The sequence below is a fragment of the Poromitra crassiceps genome (genome assembly GCF_964638095.1).
Source record: "Poromitra crassiceps genome assembly, chromosome: 17".
Classification (NCBI taxonomy): Eukaryota; Metazoa; Chordata; class Actinopteri; order Beryciformes; family Melamphaidae; genus Poromitra; species Poromitra crassiceps.
The window spans coordinates 35,214,939-35,240,015 of NC_139635.1; the positions used below are offsets into that span (position 1 = coordinate 35,214,939).

At 42.2% G+C, this 25,077-nt stretch overlaps 1 protein-coding gene across 1 annotated transcript; it reads right to left on the minus strand.

Moving 5' to 3' along the window:
• LOC310791726 (heterogeneous nuclear ribonucleoprotein C-like) lies at positions 1–14,663 on the minus strand. The gene is made up of 9 exons (XM_083653381.1): positions 14,535–14,663; positions 10,044–10,173; positions 7,384–7,649; positions 6,722–6,794; positions 6,078–6,128; positions 5,471–5,643; positions 3,667–3,780; positions 3,147–3,310; positions 1–682 (listed from the first exon to the last, which is right to left on the minus strand). The coding sequence occupies exons 2-9, from the start codon at positions 10,046–10,048 to the stop codon at positions 581–583; spliced, it is 948 nt and encodes a 315-aa protein (XP_083509507.1). The 5' UTR covers positions 10,049–10,173; positions 14,535–14,663; the 3' UTR covers positions 1–580.
• Between the last annotated feature and the right edge of the window lie 10,414 nt (positions 14,664–25,077).

Genomic DNA, 25,077 nt, shown 5'->3' on the forward strand with positions numbered 1-25,077 from the left:
TACCATCACATCCAATTTTAATATTTTATTGCAATTTATTTCTTTACAGTTCAACTGAAACTGAATAGTATAAAAAACAGTGACATGAAAATACAGAACACACAAAGTCAAACAAACGTACTTCTTAGAAAAACAAAAGAAAACAAGTTTAACTTAAAACGATCGGTCTTTTGTGGCTGAATTTTTCATCGTTGCTTTAAGACATGTCAGTCAACCTGGGGTCTATGAGAACATGACCGTCCGTGTTTCCGCCTCCTGGTGAACTGAAGACAAATAAATGCCAGGTAAAAGCACATAGAAACCTACAGCTAGTTATTCCTGTTACAGTGATACCGGACAACTGGGGGAACAAGAAAAAAAAAGTTTGTTGGACGATGGAACAGTGGGGGTACACCATGCTTGTGTGTGTGTGTGTGTGTGTGTGTGTGTGTGTGTGTGTGTGTGTGTGCGTGCGTGCGCGCGCATGTGTTTGCTGCACATGTGTATCCGCAATATGGGTATTAAAACAGGAGTCCAAGTTCCTACCGGAAGCTGTGTGGATGCTGTATCCGTGTGTGTGTGTGTTTGTGTGTGCGCGCGCCTAGGAATCCTCTTCGCCATTCACACTGTCAACGTCATCGTCTCGGTCCACGTGCTCTCCTTCCTCCTCCTCTTCCTCCTCCTCTGGCTCTTGACTCTTCACCTGAACAATCACACATGCATGTGTATAAGCCACAGATACTTAGACTGGTCACATGACTTCACCTGAACAATCACACGTGCATGTGTATAAGCCACAGATACTTAGACTGGTCACATGACTTCACCTGAACAATCACACATGCATGTGTATAAGCCACAGACACTTAGACTGGTCACATGACTTCACCTGAGCAATCACACATGCATGTGTATAAGCCACAGATACTTAGACTGGTCACATGACTTCACCTGAGCAATCACACATGCATGTGTATAAGCCACAGACACTTAGACTGGGCACATTTAATTCCTGCGTTGTTCACACCGGGGTGATTTTCAGATATTCACCTAGGGATGCACGATATATATCAAACCGATAAATTATCGGCCGATAATGGGGAAATGTATCTTTATCGGCTATTATCGGTATCTGCTATAATAGCCGATATATAATCGGCTATAATAATATCTATAAAAAACGAGTCGTTTACAAGGAAAACTCCTTTGGATACCTTTAAGCATAAAACGCCATAGAAGCCAGTATACTATGCCTTGTTTCATTGTGTTTTATCTGCATACTAAGCAGCCACAGGCTTTACGGTTCTATAAAAGCCTTTATTTTTGTAATGACTGATGCACTTTTCTAATAATAACCTGTATTTAATACAATCACATGTCTGATTTGACAGATTATGTCAAAGCATTTCATTTGGATTCTGAGGCAAAATGCTCTATAAAAGCTGAAGTATGTTTGTTAAAGTCCCTGGAAACCAGAAATATTTCTTTATTATTTAGCATTTTGAGTTCATCACATCACAGGACCCTATGTTAATAAGCCACCAGCCAAATTTGAACGATGATGAACGTTGCAAAGTATATAAATTTAGGTTTGACAGGTGTGGCAAAACGCATGAGAATCGTTTATTTTTTAGAGTGTTTTTTCTCCCGCGGAATGTGTGGGCGTGTCCGTCTGCAGCAGGGACATTTATCTCCTCCGAGAGAGAGAGCGCGAGAGAGAGGGGGGGAGGGAAACGGAGAAAGAGATCAAGTTACACAGCACTTGCGAGTGTGTGTGTGTGTGTGTGTGTGTGTGTGAGAGAGCCACCAGCCTGTGTGTCTCTCGCTCTCTCTCACTAGTCGAGAGAGAGAGAGAGAGAGAGAGAGAGAGAGAGAGAGAGAGAGAGAGAGAGAGACTGAAACCCGACACCTTGCTAATCTCACAAGCATAGCGCTTGGCAGACGGCACACAGAGTGGGAGGCAGACGGACAGGCTCCCTCGCTGTCCGTCTCCCTCCCACTCTGTGTGCTCTCTCTCTCTCTCTCTCTGAGAGAGAGGGAGAGGGAGAGAAGCATAGCGCTCGCACACAGAGTGGGAGGCAGACGGACAGCGAGGGAGCGCTGTCACTGGGGGCAAAGAACAGGACAAAAGGAGGGTGGGTGCGGATTGCGCGCGTGTACAAAGGTTATATAGAGCTTATGACGTCATAAGCTCCTGTGTTTTAGCACCTCGCGCACTGCTGTCTTCAATGAGGAAGTACTTTGTAGAATCTTGTAGAAAAGTGGCGATTTTAAGGCTTTGGGTTGAAAGTAATGTATAATAATTTCGGAGGCACAAAATTACTAACATAAGACCCTAAATAACATAGTTAGAACGTTTTTGTGGATTTTGGTTTCCAGGGACTTTAAGTTTTTAGATGTACTTTACTATAAAAAATAAATAAATAAATAAATGAACATTTGAAGAGTCACAAGCTGTTATTTGTTCACAAAATGATGTCAGTTAGATTTAGTTAGGTCAGAGCTGTGGAATATGACATCCTCCATCTTTGCTCACTACATCTTAGCCTTTCTCATCCTCAGCTGTGCATACAAACTACAGGTTATGAGCTTCTTTTTAAAATACAAAGATGTGAAATTATCGGTTATTGGTATCGGCTGAACAAAAATCCATATTGTGCATCCCTAATACAAAGTCAATGCAAACGCGCGAGCAGATGAGATTTCGCCCGGGGCGGCGTGAATGAGGCGAGAGACGCACATTTTCGCGACGCGATTTCCGCCCGTACGCTCGAGTTGAAATTGTTCAACTTGAGCGAATAATTCCGTGCGAGTGAAGCTTTCCTTTCGCCTTGGTGTGAACATACAGGTAGGCAGGGGCACCCAAATTGATATTTAACATGGTTGGAATATGTAAACGACCTCAATATCCTCTGATATCGATCGATATTGCTCTTTTATTAAGTATCAAAATATCAACCAGTCAGTGTCCAGTATGGAGGCTCCTCCCTTTTACTTCAATGGAGTTTTAATGTCGCAAGGTCTTTAGATTTGGGGGGGGGCATGAAAACGAATAAAATGTTGGCTATTGGCCACTGTGATGCAAAAATATTGCTTTGGCAGGAACCATTTGAATGCAAAAAAAACAACACTTGCAGATAGGTGAACGCCAAGTGTATCCCTCTCACCTCCTCCTCCTCCAGCAGGTCTCCCTCCTCTTCCTCCTCCTCCTCCTCCTCCTCCTCCTCTGAGTCCTGGGTCTCCCTATCTCTCTTGATGCCCTCGTCCTTCTTGGTGCTGGGGTGCTGGGGTGACGTCACCTCTCCTGGCTCCGCCTTCGCACTCTTCACCTCTGCTGAACCAGAGGGCACAAGGTTAAAAAAAAAAAAATCAATGAATCAATCCTTAAAAGCATTGAGGCTTGGATAAATAGGCTGCCAAAGAGAAAACTGATTTGAACGGTTTATTGCAAAGAACTCTACTGTATATCTATATACGGTATTGTATACTGAAATACAACTGTTGTGGTTTACGTTCTTACTTGTTTGTGTGACTATTTGTCCATAGAAAAATAAAGGGGGAGTTTTCCCCTCAAAGATTAATGCCACCAGCAGGGGACAGTACATGCTGCTTCCCTCTTCACACAACAACAATACAATATTATTCACCCTCTGGCTGAGTATTTCTGCTTGTGTCTTTCCACCCTACCTGACTTCTTGCTGTGGTCCTTCTCCATGCGCTCCAGGCTCTCCAGCAGATAATCCACCTTGCTTTTAATCTGGGACAGTTCCCGCTTGATGGTCTGGAGCTCATCCACTTTCACTAGACACACACACACACACACACACACACACACACACACACACACACACACACACACACACACACACACACACACACAGACAGACAAACAGAGCGAGACAGAGAGAGAAACAAAATGAATTGTGGCTGAGGAACTTGACTTTGGTATGACAGACTGAGACAAAGCACACAGCAAATGAAGGGTGAATCCATAGCCTAAATGAGGAAGTTAAAGCTTGGACCACAGCCAGGGGCGGACTGGGATCATAATTCAGGCCGGGCATTTATACCAAGCAGGCCAGGCCGATACGGGCCAACGCGCGCGCGTCGGCGACCTGGCGCGAAAAATTTGGGCCGTTTGAAGCCCAATTTGGGTCGTTTGAAGCAAGATTTAGTGAATATAATGCTAACGCGATGATACATGTTACCTATTTGTTCACTAATAGAAACATCAACATTGCCTAGATAACTGCAAGTATAATATGAAGAAGTAAAACCAAAAACATGCCTCTGTACAAACGCTTCACAGCCAACTTTATTTAAGGAAGAGTGATCAGATCGTGCATACTGCGTTATTCTCCACAGGCTTAAGAACTACACGTCATAATAACAATAATAATAAACATCAACATATTCTCAGTTTCATTAAACATCTTCCTGTTTAAGCAAGCCCCTAACATTAAAGACATGGTAGTGTGTTCTGCTCAAGCTCCAACCTTTGTTTCTGAAAAATTAGGCCAACAATGGTTTTAGTCTCTATAGCCTATAGCCAAGTGTTGAGCAATGCAAAACTCAAGGCTCCAACACAAGAGTCCAGAAATGAGCAGTGGCCTGCTGTTCAGTGAGTGGCCTGACTGTGGGCACACACCAAAAAAAAGAAAAAAAGAAAAAAAAAAAGAAAAAAAAATTGCACGCCAGGCCTGGCCTGGCCAGGCCACCGGGCATTTGCCCGACGTGTCCGATTATGCAGTCCGCGCCTGACCACAGCATCTGCCTAATGAACACAGAACCAGCACAAGGTTGACTAAAGCGCTTACATCATAGTGCTACTGTACGTCACGGTGGATCACAATCTTTTAGGCTTGTGGCCCTACAGTGCAGGCTCTTGAAATAATATCTCCAATGTAGAGACATTTGAACTTTGACATCAAATGAGGATTTGTATTTTCCCCTTTCAGACCTAATGATTCATTACTGGAAGAAGCGTAGACGCTGCATATTTGACAGGAGAAAAAAGATTTTATCACACACTAAACTAAGCTTTCCCAACCCCCTTATACACAGACAGACAGACACCATGGAATCATGATTGCTAGTAGTATCAATTCTGTATGTAAATTAAACTCCTTCCCCATATTTGCCACCCTTTTTTCCGGTGCCTGCCTGTCTGCCTGCCTGTCTGTCTGTCTGTCAGCACTACTGGGCCGATTTTCATGAAACTTGGTGGAAGGGTGTAGCATGGGCCAAGGAAGAACCCGTTACTTTTGGGAGCGGATCCGATCCGAGCCAGGAAATAAATGTGCATATCACAGCAGACTGGACTATTGGCCCTGGCGGAGGTCTGCGCTCTCCGAGTGCCCTTCTTATTTTCTACGGTTATAATTGCCGATATTGTTTTTGTCATCTCCCTCCCCTGCGTCTAATCCCATTAGTGCTGCAACAACCCAGTTGAATAAGGTTTGTGCTGATCTAGGGTAAATGCAACACTGACTGGTTCTGGACGACGAAGTCCTCTGGCTGCTCTTGGAGGACGAGGAGAAGCTGGTCTTGTTGCGCCGGCTGCCTCCCCCGCCGCTGATGCTGACGCGCGGGCGCTTGGAGGGGATGATGGCCCGCGACAGGGGGGGAGGGGGAGGGGGCACGCGGGACGGGTACGAGTACACTCTGGGATCACAAACAGAACCAGAGGGTTATTAAGGACTGTGTGCCTGGGAATACAGAGTTGAGTAAAGTGTTGCAGTCCAAAATCAGGTATTTACTCAGATTTGCTACCTAGGCGCCTACAATGTGTTACTGTTAACAGTTAAAGATGACCTTAAGAGCTCTGTTGTTGAAGATGTACATAATTTTGAAATTAATATTTGTATACACAATTTATGATGTGGGTTTTGGTTCAAAGAGACATATATATATATATATACACACACACACACACACACACACACACACACGTATATATATATATATATATATATATATATATATATATATGTATAGACATATACATATATATAGACATACATGTGCACACATACAAATATATATAAATATAAAGACAAATAAGAGCATTAGGAGACGAAAAGAAATCTTCTACTCACCTGTCATAGTAATCTCTCTGAAAGTCATAGTCGAGGTCAAATGAGGAACTGCTGTTCAGGAGAAAAAGAACAAAAAGAACCAGTGTGAACAGACATGGAGAAGGAAACTGCACATTTACAGACATTTTTACAGATGGAGTTTTACATTTGACTTCCAACCATTTTCTTATTTACTTCACTGTAACCTTAATTCATGCCTGGCATTTTTGTGGCCTTGTTGACTTTGCTACATTACTTTGTCAATGAAGCACTTTGAAACAATGTGTGCATTCATGTGCCATCAGATATATTGAGAAAAACAAACTTCCATCTTGGAACATTCACATGAACTCCCTCCAAAGTTGGATAATCAAGTTACAAACTGGGAGAAAATGTTGCTACGCAGCTTTCTCAACCAGGTGAAAACACTAGGATGTGTGAGTCCGTATGAAAAGGCACTTTTCTTGCAAGCTTGTTGTTAGCCAAACTAAAACCTGCTTGATTGAAGTTAATCTAATTAGATTTCTTCGCTTTAGAACATTGGGTTTATCTTCAAAATAGTACATGAATGCAGTGCCTTTTAGCAGCCAAAAATCCCATACGTTGGGCCTTCCCATCAGCACACTAATGCACACACGCTTTGGAAAGTCCTGTGTAAGACTGACCTGTACATGTCTCCAGCTGAGCGCTTGTTGGTCTTGGACCTGTGTGGTTTGGGTTCTCCAGCCAGGTTGATGTCTGACGAAGATCAGAACACAGAATGTTACGACAGTCGGGACTTTAATACGGTCCCTCAAAACATCAGCTTCCCCATCTCGCATTCCCGCTGAGGCCGATTCCAGGCTTTTCGCACATTTTCATGGATACAATTTCAGAACTTTTCCATTAATTTTCAAGGCTCCTTAATAGAATTTCTATGTAATGTGAGGCGGTGACTTTGAATCAATAGCAGAAATGATTACTACACTGGGCAAATAGGACACACCTCTTTATATTGGATATTAGTATTTTAGAGTCAGTGCGTCACATTACATGGAAGCTACTGAAATAAAACTATGATATATATTTAAAAAAAAAATGAATATAAAATAGAGGAAGCACTAAAATCCAATATAAAGAGGTGTGTCCAATTTGTCCACTGTAGTAATAATCTTGTTAATTACATTACATGGAATGGTTGGAAGATCACTGTATCAATGATCATTCCATGACTTTTCCCAAAACCTTCAAGGATTTTACAAATTCCATGACTATTCCACATCTGGAAAATTGTATTTTTCAAACTCCGTGACTTTTCCAGGTTTTCCATGAGCGTGCGGATCCTTACCGAGCACTTGTCCGACGATCATGCGGCCGTCCTCGGAGGCGACGGCGTTGCGGGCGTTCCTCTCGTTTTGGTACTGGACGAAGGCGAAGCCCTTGTGGACGGAGCAGCCCACGATCTTGCCGTACTTGGCGAAGATGGCCTCCACGTCCGCCTTGGTGACCAGCAGGGTGTTGAGGTTGCCGATGAAGACCCGCGAGTTGAGGGAGCGCGGGTCCGTCTTATTGGTGACGTTGCTGGCCATCAGGGCGGCGGTGGTGGGCGAACGACTAGCGGGGAGACGAGAGAGAGACAGAAACAGACACACACATAAGTCGCGGTTTTAGTCACAGAAAGACTAACTCTCCCCTGGCTGAGGCGGTTCCCGCTCTGAAGTGTGGCTTGCTGGGAAAGAGCGTGAATTATGAGCGAGCTTTCCCGAGAAACCTAAACAGATTAAATCAGAAAAATAAAGCAGAAAGATGTATCCGCTGGGACAAAGGAGGGAGCCATTAGTTGCCTCTTTTTCATCAAAGCGATTTAGCCCACCCTTTCCGTAGTGATATGAAGCGTATGTATATGTATGCATATTAGGGGTGTAACAATACGCGTATTCATACTGAAACTTTTAGGTACGAGGCTTTAGGTTCAGAACGCATCGCAAAGCGAATTAATCTTTCACTGCTGAAAAGTGCAAGTCTTCTACAACGATATCATGGAAAAGTAAAAGTGAGCGGAAAAAGAAAAAAAAACATTGTTGTAAATTGAAACTAATATGCCTCCGCCAACAAGTGTGCAGTCTGTCCAGACTTTGATCATCAGACTTTGACTTTCATCCTTGAGTCCAAGTCGACGTTTGAGGCAAATTCTGATGAAATTCCGTCAAGGCGTTCCTCAGATATCGCATTAACGAACATCAGACGGACGGACGGACAACCCGAATCCATAATGCCTCTGGCCTGGCTATCGCCGGCGGAGGCATAATAAACATTTAAATTAAACTGTGAAGATAATCAAATCAAATAAAAAAAGTACATTTCTCTGACATTTCTACCTTTTTGCTGTATCGAAAACGTACCGAACCATGGCACCATAGTCGCATCGAAACCGAACCGTGAATTTTGTCAACCATTACACCCCTAATAGTATATGTATATATATATACACATCTGAATTCAAGACATAACCCTCGCCCACTTCCACACAATGTGGTACAATCACCATGTTTTAGTTTTGACACTATTTCTCTAATAAGGGAGGTGGTTTTCTGGGAATTTAAGTACTGCTGCATTGACTAAGAAGTAGCCGTAAATGTAACCTAAGTAAGTAGAGGCAAAGTTATTACTTGAGCTATACCAGTTGAGGTGCATGGCTACTGTTATCACACAGACTACACTTGATCAGGTGGGCTTCATCTAATTCGTTGCAAGTGTAATCTTGCAAGCTACAGTACACAGTCACATAATAAAACACATGTAAGACCGTTTCACTGTGATGAAGATGTTAGGCCATGCAAGAGCTTACACATGAACCTAATCAAAAAGCATCTGAATAAATGGGTTCCCACCTCAATGACATCCAATTAAATGATTTTTCAATTACTTTTACGGTTACTTGTTTGAAGAAAATGATGGACTTGTTTTGGGCAAAAACAAGAAAAAAGAAAAAGAAGAATATATCCTGCACAATAATATGCTCTAAAAACTTTTGTAGACATTACATTACTCATAATTTGACATCATATGGACGCATCATTTCTCAACGCATGTTAAGTGAAGAAATCATGGCAAAAGCATTTATTGGAACAACGATGCTCTCAATGCCCACGCCCATCATAGAGACAGTCCGCATGTCTGGGAACGCCCACAAAATGTTAAACGGCTGGCGCGCGAGTGGGGTAAAACCGCCGATATATCTCATGGGCTGACTCACCAAAAGACGGTGCTGCGGCTCTAAACTACAGGTTTGGGGGTTCTAGAGCAGAACACAAGACGTCTGCTCAGATGTGCGTTTACTGCGGTGGTTAAATCCCCGATCGTGTCTGCCTGGGCTGGGCTATCAGCTAAATTCTAACTTTGCTGAATGGATAGAACGGGGGTTTTTACCCCACCCTGACCACGCCCCCAGCCAGGCTGAGCCAGCTAACCAGCGTCTATTGTGGGCGTTCCTAGAGCCTGTATGGGCGTTCCCAGACATGCGGACTGTCTCTATAGGGTTTTCCTCAGGATGTGAAGTGTTAGGACAGAGAGAGGGCCAGAGAGCTGATGCATCATTTGGCTGCAAACATCTAAAAAAATAATGAATAAATAAATAAATAAGAAAACATCTTACCAACACCAACCCAAGTGTGTGTGTGTGTGTGTGTGTGTGTGTGTGTGTGTGTGTGTGTGTGTGTGTGTGACAGCTCAGGACCTGTAAGCATTCCAAGCACTTGATGTTATATAATATAGGACTTTTCAAATTGATGTTTAGAAACACTTTAGATACATATTATGTTGTATAAATGGTTTATGTTGTCATTCCTCTAACAGAGGGAAAAATAGATGCAGACACTTAGTAAAGGCAGTGGCGTTAAGAGTGGGGGCAGTGGGGAGTGTCCTGATATAACAAGAGTGAGAAACACAGTAGAGGCATCAACAGTGACCCCTGCTGACAGGACAGGGGGTTGAATAGTCATCACTCACTCCATGGCGTCGGTATCCAGGGCTGTCGTCGGTAGTGTGACACTGTGTGCGGGGCTGTTTGGACTGGTGGGGACGTGCGCTCAGCAAAATACAGGAAGTTGACCGTCACCTTCGCCCCCTGCGATTTATACTGAGGTGACAGAAAACAGGTGGTACAGTGTTATCTCGTACCAAGTCTTACCTGGATGGAATGGACACAGGGTTCATTGAGACAGTAAGACGTCTCCGTCAAGAAGACATGTGCAACTAGCTGTTTTGGGACGCTCACCGAGGCCCACTGCAGATTTCAGTGCAAGCGCCACACATACTCAAGTGCTACTTTACCATTCAATATAAACTATGGGAAGTGAACAGGGATGCACCCATTTATGGACCGATATTCGTCTAGTCAATTGCCATCGGCAAATAAGATGACCAATGGCAGTGGCCGATGTTGATCTGTTGTGAGGTAGGCTAAAAAGGCTTTTGAAACTGTTCACAAAACTAATCTGCCATGTGAAAGAACATTATATGGTTTCATCATGATGTACGATTGATTTTGAGCTCATTCAAAGATAGTGTGATGAAGGTCTCGTTATTTTAATTTGTCACAATGGGTGCATCCCTAGAAGTGACTTGACACTTTAGTTTCATGGACAGGGCTTGAACAAACCCTGGTACTCATTAACTATGAGACTTTTTATACTTAAAAATCTATGCAAAACAAACCCATATGGCCTACATTCTTATTCTAAATTGCACAGAAAAATGCTTTGGCTAGGCCTAAGTTGGCCCACAATACATCATATATGTCATATTTAAACAGAACTATGCACTTGGGTCATCTTTAGCTGCAGCAATTCGTACCATCTGTACAGAAAGACAATTGGCTCACAATATGATTTAGACCTTGTTTGGAGAGAAAAAAAAAGTATCCCCCTCGTGTTTGCAGAGCATCCACTTGACACAGGAGCCTTCCTTCCTACTGCAATCAGCCTATTTCACATTACACCCAAAGCAGCCATTTTGTGTCTAAAATGCAGGAAGTAACACGACATAAAAATTAGATGGCATGCACTAAATTGTGAAATAGGCGTATTCTCAAAGTGTGTGAACTGGAGACGCTTAATCTTAGTAGTCCAAAATTCAAGCTGACAAATCATGAAACTAAAGACATATTAGGCCGACATGCACTACTTTGATCAAGTTTGAAATCCTCCTAGATACAAAAAGAAAATGTATTTTCCAACACTAGGCATCGATTCCTAGGCTTGCCCGCTGTGCGGGCTCGCTTCGCCCGCCTTGCAGGTCGCCGAGCTGTCCCTGCAGCTCGCATACACAGCTCGGCCGCTGCGTGGCCTTGCCCGCAGCTCGGCCGCTTTGTGGCCTTGCCCGCAGCTCGGCCGCTGCGTGGCCTTGCCCGCAGCTCGCCTGCTCTATTGGCGCACGCGCACGGGGGTGTGTGTAGCACTGAAGATGCCACAATCAATGCCTATGACATCATCAGTGATGTCACCAGTGGGACCAAAATTGAAACAGAGAACATAATGCCCACTTGCTCTAAATCTTATGACATCACTGATGTCATACGATGATTTATGACATCACTGATGTCACAATGCCTCTTATGACATCACTGAAGATGTCACACAATGCCTTTCCTTTTCATAATAGATAACAAATTGAAATCAAATGTTCCCCATAAAAGCAGGTGAATTTAACTATCAATGGTGACTCAAACAGCAAAATAGATCTATGATTTACAACATTAAATTCATATAAAGTAGGCTTTCCAAGTAGGGATTGACTATAATCAGTATTATCGATCACAATAAAATAGGGCTCAATAACAATATAATGTATTTTTTTAGAGTTATGATATTTTCAATATAAAGTCCCTGACTCTGTGCAGTGCCCTTTCATTACAGGCCGCTGTGTCAGTGCATTGTGTTCAAGCCAAATGCAATAGACTTGGCACATTTGTTTTTCAGACACGTTTGTAGGAGGTGCACTGGAGACATCTGTTGTTGTGACATAAATGAGCATTCTTGGCAGTTTTTTCCATGGCCTTTATAGCACACACTAATTGACGAATAATATCGTAATAATTATCGTGTCGACTGATATGAAGTATATTGCGCTATAGATTTTGGGTGTATCGTCCAACCCTATTTCCAGTTCCTCCGTTTCAAGTTTTGTCATAGGCCTTCAGTCACTTCAGACTCATATGTGGGGGGATTTTAATTTGAAGTAATCAGATAATAATTGGGTATCCTATGTTAGCTGTTAATGGTTTCTAATACTGAATATATCAAATCTAAATGTAGGACAACTATATAAACGTCAAGTATGATGAGCTTCACTCCTGTTTTTTTTTGTTTTTTTTATTCTTTCTAAATATGTACCCAACATGGATAGCCTCCATTTTAGCAAATTCTCCACAACATTTTTTCAAAATCCGTAAACATATATTACACTTATTTGCAGTTAGTGCCACCCTCTCATCTCAGTTTGAGGAATGTTTATATCAAAATAGCTGGGCAGCTATTTAGGTAGACTTAATGGTGGTCTAGGAGGAATATTACCAGGGAATAGAGAATTATTTGAAACCCTATCTTCCAAGCCCCCCGTACTTGTATATTTGTTTCCCTTGTGTCTCTTAACCATTTGATACGTTTGTACCTTAATTCAGGGTTCCCACACGTTTCTATGGATACAATTTCCAAACTTTTCCATGACTTTTCAAGGATCCATAATAGAATTTTCATGTAATGTGAGGCAGTGACTGAATCAATCCCAGACATGACTAATATATTGGACAAATAGGACACACCTCTTTATATGAACTGGATTTTAGTGTTTTGGGTCATATACTCCATAGAGTGGGTGGATTCGAAGATCTGACCCAGGCAACTAAAATCCAATACCACATAGCCAATTACATTACTACATTACTTCAAACAGCTACAGAAAGTAAATTTGCCAATGTTACATTACGTGGAAAGTTATCCACAGAAGATTACTGTAACAGGGCTGGGCGATAAATTAATAGCAAATATATCGGCGTTAGACAATTCATCAATACAATAAGAAAATAGTTCAATTGATATGTCCCTTGATAATGGAGCATGTTACGAGTGACACTCAAACAGCCAATCCAAACAGACAAATCCTAAAGTTCCCAGCTGAACATATTTATTTACACAGCTGCAACACTCAATTTGTGTTTTTAATTGTCGTGTTAACATTAAAACTATTACCTGTCTGCATTGATAAATAAGCTGGTTCAAAATAAAGTGGTTAAATTCAACCTTTTTCTTGTGGTCTTTATTCAAAATAGGCCATTAAAGAAATATCAATAATGATCGACATTGACAGATATGAAATAGTTAATATCGATCATTGTTTGGCTATATCGCCCAGCCCTACTGTAACAAATACAATTAATTTCATTACACACAACAAAATTCCATGACTTTCCCTAAACTTCCAAGTATTTTACTAATTCCATGACTTTTCCAGGCCTGGAAAACAAGGTTTTGAATTTCCATGACTTTTCCAGGTTTTTCATGACGGTGGGAACCCTGTTTATAGTTTCTAGGCCTGTATACAAAGGCCTCTGTCTCAATAATGAAACACTGGCTTCAAGATGGATCTGCAACCAGGGGGAGGGAGGTGGAGGAGTGATTCGACTTTGTTACAATAACAGCCAAGATAGAAACGCACCATACTCTTTCAGAAACATAAGCCTTTAATTAATGATTTGTATTTTTGTGTAACAATACTGAGGCCATTGGCAAGTCCAAAGTTCCCAAATTCAGAAAAAAACAGCTCTTCAAGTGAGGAGGGGGGGAATCACTGGAAAAATCTATTCCACAAAGACAGCTCGCTCGCTGAGCAAAATCGGGGAATTAAAAAATGATCTACCCATCCATCATAGCGCCATCAGCAGGCTCTAGTGTGAAACAGGCCCTTAAAATAGGCTCCAAAAGCTCAAAGCCGGCTAACTCAGCTGGCCAACCACAACCAAAAAGCGTCAAAAACAGCATTAATCGGTGCATTTACTTGCTAAATCCAACAGCTCATTTTGTATTTGGGAAAATGCAATGAACAATGGATCAGGTTGTTGCAGTCACATTGCAGTTACCAAACCAGCCATGCAAGCTGGCCTAGCTGGTGGGCTGGCAGAAAAGCGCGACAAAAACAATCAGAAAGGTCTCCTCAACCGCTGCTACAAAAATATAACTATACAAGCTTGCAAAAGCAAAACTGCAACTACGAGGGGTCCCAAACGTCGTTTCTAAAAACCACAATGAGTGTTCGTGTTTGGAGGGAATGAGCATGTCCCGTTCGTTTAGCTGCAAGCTAGCTAGCTACCTCGCTAGCCAGCACACTACGTTCTTTCCACTCGCAAAATAGAAAAAGCATCGTTGAAAAAAAGCCTCAAAACAAAATCCAAAAACAAAGAAAATGAAGGAAAAATGGAAAAACGTCTGGAAACAAAATACTCACCACGACCTCTAAGAGTTAAATGGCTTGCTTTCAGTAAAATCTCAAATTGTTACTTAGGTCGTCCTTTCGGAACAGAAGCAATCCGATCCCCTTACTAGTAGCTGGGTAGGTAGCAAGCTAGCTTTCTTCTTCTAGCCACCAAGCTAACCAACGTCACTGGCGATGGCGCAGTAGTAGTCGGGGTGCTGGTTTTCTAATATTGAGCCGTCCGAGTGAGCGGGGTTTACGACTGACCAATGCACCAGAAGGAACACGCACCACCCGGTGTGGCGTGATAGTTAAAACGTGCTCACCCTTTGGCTTTGAAACGCCTGCCGACAAAACCCTCGGGGATACTTGGGAATTTGCTTATTTGTCTCTAAATGTGTCGTCTACAGTACACAACCAAACCAAATCAAACAAGGAAACAAACAAACAAGTTGTAAGCTATAGTTGGAAATTAGACGATCATAAATCTGTTCAGTGTCCCCCCCCCCTCAATTCTGTGATTTTATTTCTATTATCTGGACAAATCAGGGCAATCAAATAGAGATTGAATTACTATTAATTATAGTATTAAATAGTGTCTGTCATCTGCGATTCTTACTACTTTGTAGCCTACTAGAATCATGGCGGTCATCCCCCCAAAGCAGATGTGATGGACGATCCTGACGGTTAAGAATTTGTCCCATCTGACGAGAGCTTAATCAATATCAGATAGTACTGCAACACTGGAAAGTGAAATATCCTTCTTTGGTCTATCACCTAAATGACGATGATGATAAACAAAGATGATGAAGTAGGCTAAAGATAATTCTGTATGACTTCAAAAGTGATGTTGGCCTTCTCACAAAACTGAATAGATTCGTGAACCATCTTGCATTAAACCTATTGCCATTAAATTAACATAATATAAATGAGACTTACTTGGCCATGAGTGCAATACCGATGTCGGACACGGGAGGGCAGTGTTGTTACGAGGATAAATGTAAAATTGGGTCTTTTAACAAAAACATTTGGCAAGGTTAGAGAGATATTTTGACAAACTTCACATGAATGGTGATCAAGTTTGTTGCTACCAAGAAAACATGATGATAACATTTGGAGAAAACCTACAATGAGGCTGCCTGCCACACTGAAACACAATCTCCCACATAATGAAAAGCAGAATAAATGATTACTATATCCCACTTACATCATCTGATTATTGTATGTCCTCAGCTCACAGCTAACAGATGTCTGCAGAAGACAGAGAGGCTGCAGCAGTTTCTGCAGTGCAAAGGATACACCTGCAGTTGCAGTGCTTTCCAGTTCTTGTCAGCTTTATGCAGGTTTGTAAATAGACAAGTGAAGCGTCTCTAAATAATAGACCCTTTTCACGGGGGGGGGGGGGGCATTTTGTGTCGAAAAGGCAGGGTAAACACAGGTGCAAGCAAAACACTAATGAGGGTTTCCAACTTCCATGATTGGAAAGTTGGAAACCTTCATTACGGTTTTGCTTGCACCTGTTTAGGCTTTTCGACACAAAATGCCCCCCGTGAAAAGGGTCTATGGACCCAACCTTTTGTTATAGGGCAGTGATTCCAAAACTGGGGTCAGCTTTACAAAAATGCCCTTATACCTAAGAAGACATTTTAGGAGATTCTTAAGAAAGTCTGTGCTCGTAACTGCAATTCCCTCTATATCCCCCTTGATATTAGTCTAATCTCTTAATAACTTCTTTGGCTTCTTACTTACAAACTTACCTACCTATCAACTGTGATGTAAACAAGCATACAATTATTGGAATTTTTAGTTAATACCCTCTGTCTGTAGCTATCAAATTTAACCCCATAACCAACCTCTGCAGTCTAGGCTGGCTTTACACGGTGAAACTTTCAGGCAACTATTGCAGGCTACAAATTGCATGAAACATAATTAGTTGCAGGCTACAAATTGCATGAAACATAATTAGTTGCAGGCTACAAATTGCATGAAACATAATTAGTTGCAGGCTACAAATAGCATGAAACATAATTTTCATGCAACTTGACATTTACACAAAGCTATTAAAAAATAATCAAGTCTCATGCAACACGGTAGTTTGTTTCACTAACAAGCTAGCTAGATTGGTAACAGTAACAGTAATGTTTCATCTGTCATATTGTTTTTCCTTTGCTCTATCTCGCTACAGACAGTACATTACTGTATCAAGTGGGGAGTGTCATTCATTCATTGGAACTTGCATCTTTGCATCTTATTTTGTATCGTTTTCTAGCTGGACATAATATCAATTCGGACATGTTGTATCAGGTTTTCTTCTGCCACTGGCTGGCTACTTTCTTTCATTATGGCTGTCCCAGAGAATAGGAAGAGAGTCATGAGTGCATTAATAGCCTACTTATCAGCGTTTTGATTGGCTGTTGCATGAAACTAGTTTCACAAAGTTGAGAGTTTTGCAACTGCTGCAGCTGAGTTTCAGACAAGTTTCAAGTGCGTTGCAGAGGGCTTACCTCAGTTTCAAGTTCAACCAACTAAAGTTGTGTGAAAGTTTCACCATGTAAAGCCAGCCTAACAGGTAGTTATATCACTAAACTTAACATTAAGCTGGAAATGTAGCAAAGACACAGTAAGTCAAACTTCAATACTTTGAATACCTACTGAATTGCACAAAATGTCTTTAAATGAATTAATTCAACAAATGTAACACAATTGGAAACTTATCTTAAAGTTTAAAAATTAAGAACAAATTTGAGATCTTTGCTTCACGCAATCTGAAACTATTTGGAGAGTTAAGTTTATTTTTCCTTAGGAGGTTTTGTGAATCTGAAGTCCAGAGACAAATGGGCTCCCATAAACAAAATGAGGAATAGCTTAAATTAACGATTATGGACTTGACGTTACCAGTATGTATAAGAATGATGATTGTCATCAAGGGTTTCACTGTTCCGCACTGTTACCTTCCCACCTAAAGAGACAGACAACAAAAACCTTCAGAGATGGGGCTCCTGGGGCAAATCCTTTACTAAATGAAGGTCTGCGGTCTAAAACGGATCATTTTGAGGGTCTTTGACATTAACAAATTGGCAACTCCTGTTTGTATTGGGATTTGTAGTCCCCCTGTTCGGTTTTGGATGACGGCCCGATTTCCAGAAAGCCTCATTAGGTTTTGTCAGCACATCATATCCACTGAAATGCTTGGAATGGACTCAGACATGATATGAAAATGGGCTATAGAGGAACTAGATAGATCTATGTGCTCTTCTTGGCTTCATGCTTCATCAGCGTCACGGTTGAATTCACGCCCCGAATTTACCCCGAAGACTTCCCAATGTTTTTATTGCACCTGAGGATTAAGACAGAGAGACTGGATGAGGCCAAGAGCAGCTGTTTTCTGTATTTATGTTAGGGGATGAAACCCGTACAATGTCCCAATCTTGGTGGATAATGTGTTCTTTTGTCAATTGTTTTGGTACATCTGGTTTTGTTTTGAGCACCATCCCAGAGGACTTGTTTACATCATCTTGGGAATCAGAAATCTATCTCTCCCGACTTGCAGCTCCACTCTAATCACATCCACAGAGGAAAGATTTCTGTGTTTGTTTGCCTCCTTTGTGTATTTTTGTCCATCTTATTAATGTGAAATATGACCAGATGGTTGTCCGGCTGTCATACAAGATTTGATGTGACTGCAGGCCTAAAGGCCTAAATGACCAGATTGTCCCGACTTTGTTTATCTAATATGAAAACGTATAAACATGTGGATGATAATAGGCTACTTGACATTCATTGGAAAAAAGTTCCATCCTCTCTCTCTCTCTCTCTCTCTCTCTCTCTCTCTCTCTCTCTCTCTCTCTCTCTCTCTCTCTCTCTCTCTCTCTCTCTCTCTCAAGAAAGTCATAGTGTTCAGTGTTAGGTCCTTTGATTTTTGATTAATAACTATAGATGTAATCCATATGTGCCCTTTTGGCAGTAAAATAGCTCTGTCACTTGTGCCCCTCTGGGTCTCAGCCATTGAAAAACACTATAAAGTAAGGCAGCAACCATAATACATACAGTACATATTAGGGGAGACATCTTCCCAATATTCAGAGATTCTCAAAATGTCCCCCCCAATATCTTACTAATAGGGCAGCGCTCTGGCGGCATGGGGAGCCACAATTGCTGGAGTTGCTCAACTCGAGCAGCATGAGTTGGTTGCCCTTATACCACACACACACACACACACACACACACACACACACACACACACACACACACACACACACACACACACACACACGCACACACACACACACACACACACACACACACACACACACACACACACACACACACACACACACACACACACACACACACACACACACACACACACATTGTTGCTGGAGTTGCTCACAAAAACTCTACCAGTGAGTGATGGCATCACAGTGAGTGGCATCACAGATGACATGACACTTGCTCGAGTGAGCATGCATAATGCTTTGATAATAAAACAAATTGAACTCAATTGTGTTACTTGACAAAGTAACTGGTATAATATTATTTAAATCCTTTTGGTAAATAATAAGTTATATATTACTGAGTGCTAAAAGTATATAGGCTATTACATGATGTATGTTACTTTGGTAATGAGTTACCCCAACACTGTCACTGCTAGTCGTCATACCTCAGGGTCGAGGGAGTAAAGAAAAGAGAAAAAAAAGGCTACCATAGATTTCGATAAAGTCCTAAACATATTATGCATTAAACTGGCTCCATCTGTAGTTAAGTAGCCTGCTACAGTGGGGGTCGCTTCTTCTGGGCAAGAGGAAGAGTGTTGCTTCAAGCAGATCGCGTCAGCCAGCTCCGCGGTGTGTTTCAGTGTGAGTGTGTGTGAGTGAGTGGGAAGCATAGCCCGCATGGACTCAGCGCATTGCCCCCCATTAGGCTAACAAGCTGTGAATTATGGCTGGACGCACACACGGTAAGGAGCATGCAGCAAATAGATTGACACTATTTTGCGATGTAGCCTATATATCAGCTTGCAGTCTTAATGCGGACTTGTAGGGATAATGCAAATGTTACCAGATTTATATTGTAGCCCAATTTATACACTAGGCTACGCTTGCTAAAAGTGTTTTAATGCAGATTTGTGGAGCGCTTATTTTTATTACGCAGTTAATTCAGCAATTGTTGGACTTACTTTGACACGGAGCTGGAAAAAGTTAGGAAAGCTTACAGTGCAGGTTTGCCAGCTGTCCACAAGCACCCGATGTCACTGCAACTTCAGCCTACTCATCAAAATGAATAGTGTGGATGTAGCTTACATGCGCAGTCATGTCGCCTGTCAAAAGTGGGTATACACTTTACAAAAATATTAACAGTTAACTGTCTAGTAATCGTTTATTAATCATTTACTAATGTTGTTCATGTTAACTAATTCATGTTTATTAACTGTTACCCAAAAGTGTACTGTGTAGCCACATTGATCATTGGAAAAATGCCAAGGACAGAGCATAATAGCCTATATAGAACTCAGGGGGATACAATTCCATAATAGGCTACTGTTGTTAAGAAAAGTCTATTTTCTCATATCTATTTTTACACTCTGCTACACAGCACTGGGTTACACAACAACTTGTTTTGATTGTGCAATAAGGATTTGGAGAAGGCTAATAAAATACTGTAGTGAACTCTAACCCGAATGGGTCGCCGCAGTGATATTCCCCCCTTCATTACTTATGGGGCTCTTCCTTTCCACTCCTCTACAGCGCTGATTTATGTCGGCTAATGCAGTTGGAATGAGAGAGCCGCGCAGGGGGTGGAAATATGGCTTACTGGAAGTCAAACAGATGAGGAGGCTTGGTTTAATCATTAGTCTCATGGTAATATCGCTGACGTGCAGCTCCATGCCGGGGAAGCACCCTCCACTCCCAGTGTTCCCATTGCTCAGGGATCCAGCTCCACTGGTGAGACCTGGGACGTGTGTGTGTGTGTGTGTGTGTGTGTGTGTGTGTGTGTGTGTGTGTGTGTGTGTGTGTGTGTGTGTGTGTGTGTGTGTGTGTGCGTGCGTGCGTGTGTGCGTGCGTGCGTGTGTGTGTGTGTGTGTGTGTGTGTGTGTGTTGCTGTCGAATGAGCCAATTTTGCTTTTAACCTGATGTCTTCCTCATATCTGAGGCCTTTAAGGCAGCCATAAGTTAAGATATTTACTGTTCTGTAGCACATACTGATTTATATATCTGTGGGGGGTTGATGGTTGTTGGTGAATAGCGATGACTCATTGGCCAGGTGCTGAGATTTCTGGCTTCCTTTCACCCGCCATCCATCAAACCGTTCTCACTCTTGACCCGTCAGATATACTGTAGGCCCACATGATGTTCGATGAGGAACCCTTGCCGACGCCGTCACTTGCCGATGAGAAAGGTCGCCCCCTCCTGTCAGAAATCAACAGTGCGGGCGAGGCAATGGCTATTCACCAGTCACCTGACCACTAGTCACGTGATGACACTATCCCTGTCGCCTGATGGTGACCTCCAGCGGCATTGAACATAACATTTTTAAGTACGTCAGTGTCGCGCTAGCAAGAAGGGGTGTGAGTATAGCGGAACTGTGTTCCCGACTCCCAACTTACTGACCGGCCCATAAAACAGGTAGATTTAGCGTTTGTAGGTAGTGGCACGGTTGGTTGGAGCGTGAAGATGAGTGGTGTCGTGTGTGGGCGATTATGATGGGCCGGTCTGGGGGCCAAAATGCCAGGGCCGATTGTTCGTCCCAGTACACCCCTGCGCAGACCCAAACCATAACCCCAACCTTAACCAAGTTCTTTTAATTGCCTAACCTCAACTAAGCCATCATGGCAAAGGCCGGGTCCTGACCCTTGGGAGTGAGATTGCGTTGCCTCCATGATCTATACTCACATTTTCAACTGCTCAAATGGTGGGCGGCGTTAGGGGTGTGAACGACAGGTCGTGCCAAAAATTGTTTCCGGCTGAAATGTGTTTCACAGTGTTTTAGTGTTTTCCTCTCGACGGCTTTTCAAACGGTAAAAAAGCATTATAAAGACGCCATGAAGGTGCATTGAGAGTGTGATTTGTTGACGTATATTTCCAAATGAACCTGACACTGATTGGTTACGGCAGCATTCTACACCACAGACTGTATAATAATCACGGCTGTGATGTCCCGCTTTGGTTTGTGGACTCCCACAAACCAACTGAAGTTTGGAATTTTGACCATCACCATCTTGTTTTTTTTTTATAGCCAGTAGTGCGAGACCAGCCCAGCAAGCACGGACGGACCCGGACGAATCGAGAGAGCCCAATCGGGGCCAGCTCAAGTCATATCATGACGAGTCAGATCTGGCCCAGATTATCACTGTATCACTATTCAACTAATTTCACTCACCGGTCACCACTGAAATATCCACGAGGATAACTAAATGGTTGCAATCAATCACGTATTTCTCAGCCTGGGCTATTTATTTATCCAAAATCCGAGTGATCAGCTGCATGTGGACAATCTGCGCTGATGAACAAACTGTTTATTCGTGGAGGTGGGACTACAAGGAGATGAATTGCGGGGAATCCTGCAATTGTCTGCAATGTGTTTCGGGGTTCTTCTTACACAGATTGTAGACGGTCACACTGTGATGTCCGATCCAAGACTTGACGCCAACGTTTTAAATATAAAACAAGTTTCTGCCATAATCCTACATAGGCTATATTCGTGTCTCATAGCCTATAGGAGCACTGGGTAAACAAACGTTATAGGGTGACACTTGTAAATTTTGAGGGAATTCCTCAATGATTCTTTGAGATTAAGGTTTGAATTAAATTAGCTTTCATATTTATTAAAACTGTCCCGACTCCATGGATGTATACATGGATGTATACCGGTATAAAAAGAACAAGGGGTTCATGTTTTGAAACGGTAGGCTATATTACTCCAACATACAGCAGATAATTTCAGCGAGCAGTTGTAGTGGTAGAGTAGCGGTTCCGTAAATTGTAGATCCCGAGTTCAAATCTCACATGGGGCGGTATTATATATATTTTTAAATGTAGCATAAATTGTTAATCTGGACATAATTATAGCTTTATGTATAAAATTGCTGAATATACACTGTGTACATAGCAGAATAACTGAACATGCCCATTCATGGTAACGGTCATATTTCGACGTCAGCTTGACGTTCCCGCGTAGACGTCTAAATCATCCCCAAATCACCATGTGAACTGGCTTAGTCCTGAACGTCACTGAAACACGTCATCACAACGTTATCATGATGTAATTTTGCTTGCTGGGAGGGGTTAAGAGCCACAGCTCCACCTGCTATTGGTCCCTGATCGGTGAGCTGTGTGATCACTGGACAAGCGACCTGTCAATCACGCCCCAAAGCATAGTTTGCTTTATCGTCTATTTTACTCTAAATTGGACCATAATTGACAAAATGAGTAATCATGCTCTATTGAAGAAGAGTTGAAACTAATTGAGACCATAAACTCATAAGAAAGTGTTTACTGAGGTCATAAAACAAGTGAGAAGGGTCATTTCTCCATTGATTTCCATACGAGAGAGTGGCGTCAGCGGAAGACCAAAATGCGTGACTCATTAGCCAATGAACAGCCAGGAAGGGGTCTCGCGCTGCTTTTGAATGCTAAAATAAAGCTGATAATGTACAATTTGATTACGGTAGATTGACTTTGATTAAATTTGACTTTCAAAGTACAACACAAACTTTCCATTTTGCTGCAACTCGACAGTGCTGCTTAACCCAGGACCTTACTTCCTGGAACTCTTGAGAGTAAAAAACTGGTCCATTGGAGTGAATGGAGATGTCGCGACTCTTCTATATACACGGCTCTGAATAAAAATTTCCTTTTGCAGCCAATAGAGTCGCCCCATGCTGGCCATAAGAAATAATGCCGGTTTAAGGCACTTCCACACTGGCTTAATTTTTCAGCTCAGGAGGTTGCCCCTTGACCTGACGCTGCCACATGGTTTGTTACACAGAACCATGTGGGATGGGGTATTTGAAAAGGGCAGGCACATACAAAAGATACCTGGCAGGCGATTGGATGAAGTGCCTGTCTATCACCGTCTATCACAGGCTTGCTTCTCGTTGTCGTCACACCTAAATCCCGCCCATAGCTGCCTCTGGACGCTGATTGGTCCACCACACTCCTTGAATGAACTTAAACCAATAGTTTGGAGCGTGGCAAGATGGATTTCTGGAGCACAAATTTACAAATGCTTGGTGTGAACGCACGGTTAGTCTACACACAGTTGTGGAGAAATATTCAACAACTCTGTCGCCACTGCCTGAAAATAGTTTTAGGTAAAGCGCAGCCACAAACACTCCTTGAACTAAGCATGTTCATTTTGATATACAGTTTATAGATAATTTTTCTTTGTGAATCGGTAAAAAAAATATTTGTTCATTTCACGGGGTCTTTAGAAAACACGCATGTAATTGTATTATTAAAGGATAAAAGTGGCCTTCCAAACCAAAGTAGCTGCTTAATGAAGTGAAATCACACTTTTTGATCATCTTTTCCCAAACCATTGATTCTACAAAGAAGTTAGCAGGTCAGCTGTAACTTGTCGATGTTGCTGCAGTTCCTAATGGCCACCCATAAAGGTCGATAAAATCCTAGATTGCTTAACGCCCCTTTAATACTTACTGTATGTTTACATTAGACCAAGATGAACTAACATTGATTGAATTAGGATTTAGACTCGATGAGAAACTTTGAACATCTGGGATTCATTAATAAATAAATAAATAAATGTGCCTCCTCTTACACAAATATTTGCGAACATGTGTCTGAAAAAAAAGAATGAATCTGAATTTGTCCCATTGGATGTCAGTATTTACAGCCAGCTGGTGAAACGGCCTGTCACTTGTTTTGCTGCGCTGCCCAGTCCCTGTATACTTTTCAAGAACATTAAAAGTGATTTGCCCCATACACACACACACACACACACACACACACACACACACACACACACACACACACACACACACACACACACACACACACACACACACACACACACACAAAGAGCGCGCGCGCACACACTCTTACTCATTTCAAGCTTGGTTCAAAAAATATTTATGCTGGCCTGAGGTGCTCTTTTGCAACACCCAAGGGTGACACAACTGGATAGTATGACCCGTGGTGCGTATCAGAGGTGACGGTTTCAACATTGTTTTTCTGCTGTATATTAACTGCATGCCAGTATGTGTTTTTTAGACTCATGTTTACTTGGGGAAATTCTGCAAACTCCAAGAATTGCTCTTCTTAGTAAAATAGCATGAATTAGTGCATGGTATTATAGTCCAGCCATGGCAGATATGGATCTCTTGGTACAGTTTGTAGAGTATTATAGCAGATGACGATTATAAACTCCAGAGCTTTGCTGGGGGCTGTTTTCACAAGACTGTGTGTGTGTGTGTGTGTGTGTGTGTGTGTGTGTGTGTGTGTGTGTGTGTGTGTGTGTGTGTGTGTGTGTGTGTGTGTGTGTGTGTGTGTGTGTGTGTGTGCGTGCGTGTGTGTGTCTATATCCATTGCTAAGATTTGATCCCATATTTATTACGTTT